Source organism: Scylla paramamosain, chromosome 1 (assembly GCF_035594125.1).
Source record: "Scylla paramamosain isolate STU-SP2022 chromosome 1, ASM3559412v1, whole genome shotgun sequence".
Classification (NCBI taxonomy): domain Eukaryota; kingdom Metazoa; phylum Arthropoda; class Malacostraca; order Decapoda; family Portunidae; genus Scylla; species Scylla paramamosain.
Window position 1 is genome coordinate 52,501 of NC_087151.1, and position 7,500 is coordinate 60,000.

Below are 7,500 nucleotides of genomic sequence, written 5' to 3' on the forward strand. Positions count from 1 at the left end.
TCCTCCTCCTCCTCCTCTTACTCAGTCTATCACCTGTTACTCTTCCTCCTCCTTCTCCTCCCCCTTGTATTCCTTCTATTATTCCTGTTTCCTTGTATGTCTTATTCCTCCTCCTCCTCCTCCTCCTCCTCCTCTTAATGTTTTTTCTTTCACTGCTGTTCATGAAATATTATTAAAAGTGAAAGTGTTGAAGAAACATTAGTTATATTTGGCAGTGATCAGACCTCATGTACAGGTGTGGTCCCTTATTACAGACACAGCCTAATGTAACCTAACCGAATCATTTCAGGAGGTGGAATTTGAGTAGGGAAAGCTTCAGAAATGCAGGAAGGATTAGCGGTGATGACTGCAGGCTGCCATCGACCCGCAGGTAATTACCAAATACTTCTGGCGCCCTTGTGACACGTCAGAACACCCCGAAACACCCGAAACACCAGTTGCAATTCAGTGTTGCCAATACTGTCAGTCTGTCTACATGTCATCATATTGTCTCTTGAGATGTCATCACCAGTCTACACCAGCCTAATCTGCTGCCCTAATCTATGGTTTTATCTTTTTGTTTGTGTATTTATATATTTATCACCTCTCAACTCATTGTTAGATGCAGGTGGGAGGAGAGGAAATACCTGAAGAAGTGTTGCATATTTGCCAAGAACACCAGGGGACAGTTTAACAAGACACCTGCAATGGCACCACAAGTTCCTGCCTTTGAAGTGAAGCTTGCTACAGACTCTGCCTTCAAGCTGACATGGGTTAGTGCCACATTGCTGTAGACCTTGTGGTTTGTGTCATCATCACAGTGAATGTCTTGCCTACTGGTGATATTATAGTGGTGGATGTCTTGTATCACTCTTGATTAATCTGAATATATTGATGCTTTTTCTTTGTGATTCATTAATTTCTACATCTCAACTCTTCCTCACTACCTAGACTATCTCCAAAACACCAAAAATACTACAGAATCATCCCCCTGATGGCCTTTTCCCTCCCTCACAGAAGTAGGCTGAGAGAGAGAGAGAGAGAGAGAGAGAGAGAGAGAGAGAGAGAGAGAGAGAGAGAGAAGCTTTTTTCACAGTGTTTGTATCTAAACCTTCCTCGTTCACAATCAAAAGTGCCTTATTCACAATTACAAGGTTGACTTTCAGTGCATCTATTATTCTCAGCTGTTCCTCACCTCAGACTCTCCACCTGTTGTCTCTGTACTCATAAATTATTAGTATTATCTTGTTTTTTGTGTATTTAATTAGTATGGAATGGTCAGTGATGGTGGGCATTTAATTAATGAGTGTTTCTCTTTTCTCAGGTTCAAAGGATTCTCAAGAGTGTTGAGGATCAGATACTGACAAGAACTGGCTGGCATCTTACTGTGTTCAACAGGTGTGTGTGTGTGTGTGTGTGTGTGTGTGTGTGTGTGTGTGTGTGTGTGTGTGTGTTTTGTGTGGTCATTTCACTATCTATCTATCTGTTTAGTTTGTGTCCATCTGTCTGTCTCTTTCTGTCATTGGTCTGTCTGTCTGTCTGTCTGTCTGTCTGTCTGTGTATTCCAGTGATTTTTCTGTTGTTGTTCATAGCCTTCCAGGTGACATCAGGTGAATCAGACACCTATCTTTCACCTTAATAGCTCTCTCAATCCCTAGTGGAAAGGCTGCTGCTGCTACTACTACTACTACTACTACTACTACTACTACTACTACTACTACTACTACTACTACTACTACTACTACTACTACTACTACTACTACAGCTGGCCACACATATTTAAAGTCTTTTTTTATTTTTACAAAGTTTAGACATAGACAGATAGAAGAATTTGTTTGTTGAATGTCTAATTGCCTCATTTGTGGTATTTTAATGATTTTTTTTTAATTGTTAGGGTGTTCAAGGGGTTATTCATAATGTTAGTGATAGTTTTGCAGGCTGTGCTTATTTATCTATATTATTTTGTCTATCTATTAATCTCTCAGTCTACCCGTTTATCTAAGTATCTGCTGGACCTAACCTAACTAGGCCTATCTCTGCTTATCTCTCAATGTCTATATTTACCTAATCTAACTATGTATCTCTCTATCTCTCAGTCTATTTAACTATCTGTTCAACCATTTATCTATCTCTCTATCTCAATCTATGTAACTAAGTATTACCTAACATAACCATCTCTCTCTCTCTCTCTCTCTCTCTCTCTCTCTCTCTCTCTCTCTCTCTCTCTCTCTCTCTCTCTCTCTCTCTCTCTCTCTCTCTCTCTCTCTCTCTCTCTCTCTCTCTCTCTCTCTCTCTCTCTCTGATAAGTTAACACCCAGAGAGAGAGAGAGAGAGAGAGAGTATGTTTTTTTGGGTGACCACCATTCCTTAATATTCTGCAAAGGTTGTTTTTGTAAGCCTTGCAGACTGACACCCATTACAAGCTTGTTTTTTCAGTGTGTCCATTATTCTGTCAGCTGTTCCTGTTCTCCTGACACTCTCCACCTCTCCTCTGTGTGTTCGTGCCCATAAACTGACACTGTTATCTTGTTCCGTGTGTCTGTAATTAGTATGAAGTTGTCAGTAATGGTGGGAGTTTAATTAATGAGTTTGTTTTTCTTCCAGACTCAAAGGGTTCTCAATGGAACACTGCTGACTTCAAGATACTGACAAGAACTGACTGTCACCTTGATATGCCCTACAGGTGTGTGTGTGTGTGTGTGTGTGTGTGTGTGTGTGTGTGTGTGTGTGTGTGTGTGTGTGTGTGTGTGTGTGTGTGTCCCTGGACTTTTATTTATTTATTTATTTTTTTCAAAGGCCACATTAATCAGGTCCTCAAAGTTTCTCTCTCTCTCTCTCTCTCTCTCTCTCTCTCTCTCTCTCTCTCTCTCTCTCTCTCTCTCTCTCTCTCTCTCTCTCTCTCTCTCTCTCTCTCTCTCTTAAACTGTCACTGAAATCATGAAAACCCAGTAACTTCCACAATAATCACACACACACACACACACACACACACACACACACACACACACACACACACAGAGAGAGAGAGAGAAAGATATTTAAGTTTTGTTCTACCACCACTACCACCACCACCACCACCAAGCAATTTGTTAAAACTCTTTGAAACACCTACTCAAATTCTTTATTTATCGTTTTAAGTTGTAATTTGTAACAATAAATACATTAATAAAATTCTCTGCCTCAAAAGTGTTTAGATTTTAACACAGATTGGTAGACTGTGAATGTGTTAATCATCTACTGTCCTCGGACGATCGTAGGAGAGAGAGAGAGAGAGAGAGAGAGAGAGACTTGCCAAGCATTTAAAAAAAACATTAACAACAAATTAAAGAGAAAAACATCGATATTTTAAATAAAACTCAAAACACAATATATAACTTTACTTACTCAAGCCAGCAAACAGACCAGCTCTAATATATTAATGCCAATGACAGGAAAAAAATAAAATAAATAAATAAATAAAATTACTATTTATAGCTATGTCCTCTGAAGCGCTTCTTTTAAATGCCACAAAGATGATTAGCCTGGTTCTCAGATGCATTTATCCTTTTAGAAATACATAAATCATATTAATCTGTCAATAGAACCGTAAAAAACATATGAAAAACCTGTATGGATTCTCAAATGCATTTCTTCTGTTAAAAATGCAGAAATCGTTTTAATCTGTCACTATAAACGTAAAAAACACATTTGAAAAACCTGTGTGGGTTCTCAAATGCATTTTTCCAGTTAAAAAGTGACAAGAAACCTGATTAATTCCAGTGTGCAGTTCATCATGGCAACTGTGCATCATGGTGATTGAACAAGATGCGAGTTACTTTGACTCCAGACAGACACACTAATAAAATTACTGGAGAGACGATGAATTTGTTAAAAAAAGAATAAGAATGGCATTCTCATATTTAGATGAAGGAATGATAAAAAAAAGTTGTTGATTTCCATGATAAGACCAAGATTGGAATAAGTGGCAGTGATGTGGTCTCATATAAAGAGGAATATTATAAAATTAGAATATTATAAAATTAGAAAGAGTACAAAGAACAGTCATTAAGAATGTCCCAGAGTTGAAAAAAAAAAAAAACATCTCTATGAAGAGAGATTAGGATGTTGGAAACTCATATCCTTGAAAATAGGAGAGAGAGAGAGAGAGAGAGAGAGAGAGAGAGAGAGAGAGAGAGAGAGAGTTAATAAACACCTACAGAATTATAAATAGCATAGAAAATGTGGACAAAGAATGTTTTATAACTTGGTTCTATGGTTAACTAAATAAACTAATACTTGTAGAAGGAGATAACGAGTGGAAATAGGCAGGCATATTTCATACAGGGATTGTCATGTTTATGGGCTAATGGCTGCCTACAACTTTCCCTATATTCTTATTTTCTTCACATTATATAATTATATCAAAGACCATATAGAAATGACAGCAAAATTGGCGGTTTTAAAGTTCAAAGAAGAAAAGTAAAAAATAAACTCTTAAAAACTCTTATGTTAGTATAGAGGGTTCCAATCGTGTATCATATAGTATTCAAACCTTAATTTTTCCAAGAACCGATGCTCTTTTGTTTTTATTGAGGCGAAGGAGAGAAAGTGTCTGTTGTTTATACACCAGACCGGCCATTCAATTTAGAAGGCAAGCAGGAATGTCTTGGTTATTTATACGTCTTTCTTAACGCTGTAACACTTCGTCACTTGGATTTTACTATCAGTAACTGTTAATATATAAACACAGATTAATTTGAGCGATAGATGAGTGCAGATATGTACCGAGAGACTTGGGGAGAGGTGAAAATATGGAATTGTTTTTGACTCCAGTGTTTGGTGAGTACTAAAACCATCTTACTTACATAATTTTCTGGGCACAAACAAATTTATCGCTAATAAAACACCATCCCTTTTTTTCCTTGCTGTTGGCTTATTATAACTTATCTTACCCTTAAAACTCTCTCTAGAATGCAGAAAACATCAATATTACTGAATTTTCGTCTCAATCTGAAAAGTGCTCATCTTAATACAACTTTTTCTGCATTGCTAAATATTTAAGTGGCGTGCCTTCAGAATTTTCCTGGTCCTATATAACTACTAGTGCTCCATCCAGCTGCCCAGTGTGTTGTGTTTACAGAGTAGGTGACCAGGTGACCCTTCTCATTAAAATCGGTCTTACTGTAATTTGAACTGTGGATAAATGCGATTATATAATGTCTGATGGTAAATTTTAAAGGTTTATCTGCATTTTGGGGAAGCAAGGTTAGTTTAGTTAGGTCAGCAGATTAAAGAGATAGAAATAATATAGATATGTTGGTTTCATTGTAGTTTAAGCCATTACACACTACGTTAGGTTAGGTTAGGTTAGAGATTGGTTAGGTTAGGTTAGGTTAGAGATTGGGGACATTGGCTTAAACTATAAATTTACCGATATGTTAATGGCAGACTTAGTGGTGACCCCCAAGCTTGTAAGAGGTGTCTGTATAGGTGAAATGGGGAGGTACATTGTCCAGCTGCCTTGTGTGTTGTGTTTACAGATTAGCAGACCAGGTGACCCTTCTCATTAAATTAAAAAGATAGAAATAATATAGATATATTAATAGCAGATTTAGTGGTGGCCCCCAAAGTTATATTATTCATCTCATTTTTGCCTTCCAGATGACTGTGTTGGTGACCGAACCCTGGCAGGAAGAGGTGACGTTGCCTGGAACATTCAGAGTGAGGAAGACCTTGGCAGAGGACACAGAAGGTATGTACCAATTTTGTTATTACTGGCTCACTGTTCTGTTGTGATATATATGTGTGTATTAGTGTGTTCAGTAGGGTTATAGAAGTTATAGAAGTGGTGTACTTGTGGTGGACAATAAACGTGTCACAAGCTTAGTACACCTCAAAGTGCTATTGATGTGTGTCTTTTTAATTAACACCAAATATTCAACCACATATTTGCTGCACAGTTCTGTTGAATATTGTTGGTATTGGTAAATATTCTGTAGCATATTGGATGAAGCAGGTAGTAGGCAGGAAGGTAGGCCTATGTGGGGTGCCGTGTGGGTGTGTAGGCTGGCGTTGAAATCTTTTGTGTTGATTGCGGTTCAGATTTAATAGTATGGACCTGTACACTTCCTTGCCTCATTGAAAGGATAACAAAAAAAAAAAATGAGTACTTTGTGTTAAGGCTGTGTCATCAACACTTGTATACTTAATTATAAGGAATTATCAGTTTCTTGAGTCACCCGTACAAAATAGAGACATGACCTTTTTATTTATTTATTTATTTATTTATTTATTCATTATATATAAAAAACTAAGCTGGCGATTCTGGCACCATGCATCTCTACACATACCCGGCAGTTGACTCAGGGACGCAGTAAAGTGTTGATGCGCTAGCCTGTGTATCTGAACCCTGTTAAACAAACTGATTAATTTTCAGATAACCGTTGAAGGAGGGGTAGCGAGCATCAGGGGTTGTGTCTGGAATCCTGAGCACGTCTACCTCAATGTGGATCAACAGTCACATAGAACAGGGTAAGAAAAAAAAAAAACATATTGTATTTTCTTGAGTCCACAACACAAGCAGGCACGGGAGGTGACCAGACACTTCCTAGGCCTACTCGTGGGCCGGCTGGTCACATCGTTGTCTGAATATTCTGCTCTGTCCTTCGGTGCCATAGTGCCGCAAATCCTGGCTCCCATGTAGTCGCTCTGCAAGGCTTAATATAATATTACTTCTTGACGTAACCATCTCTTGTGGGTTACTGAACGTGTCACGGGAGCACACACACACACACACACACACACACACACACACACACACACACACACACACACACACACACACACACACACACACACACCAGGGTCTTAGAGGTCACACAATAGGCTTCTTTAAACCCTCCCATCACCTATGTGCATCCAAAGACCCCATACACACTCCTACAGAGATGTTACACAGTAATTTGTAGCAATATTACTCAGTAGAGCAGATGCACATTTTGCTTACGTTAACCTAACCTAACCTAACTAAACTATACCTAACCTAACCAAACCTCACCTGATTTAATTTAACCTAATCTAACCTAACCAAACCTTACCTAACCAGACCTTACAAGATTTCACTTAACTTAATCTAACCTAACTGAACATTATTCAACCTAACCAAGCCTAACCTAATCTAATTTAACCTAATCTAACTTAACCAAACCTTACCTGATTTAATTTAACGTAAACAAACCTTATTTAATCTAACCATGCCTAACCTAACCTAACTTAATCTAATCTAACCTAACCAGACCTTATCTAACCAAATCAAACTTATTCTTACCTAACCAAGCCTTACCTAACCTAACTTAACCTATTTTAACCTAAGCAGACCTTACCTAACCTAACCTAATCTAACCAAACCTTATTTAATTTAACCAAGCCTAACCTAACCAAATTTGACCTAATCTAACCTAACCAGACCTTACTTAACCAAACCAAACCTTACCTGATTTAATTTAACCTAACCTAACCTAACTTAATCTAATCTAATTTAAC

General features: G+C 37.9%; 1 protein-coding gene across 1 annotated transcript in view; it reads left to right on the forward strand.

The window, feature by feature from the left end:
* LOC135106665 (uncharacterized) overlaps window positions 1–7,500 on the forward strand; it is a 29,754-nt gene that overhangs the window by 2,531 nt on the left and 19,723 nt on the right. The window contains exons 3-5 of the mRNA XM_064015961.1: window positions 290–370; window positions 602–752; window positions 1,304–1,377. Of these exons, the coding sequence (XP_063872031.1) occupies window positions 687–752; window positions 1,304–1,377 (140 nt within the window). The 5' untranslated portion in view covers window positions 290–370; window positions 602–686. The remainder of the gene's footprint in view (window positions 1–289; window positions 371–601; window positions 753–1,303; window positions 1,378–7,500) is intronic.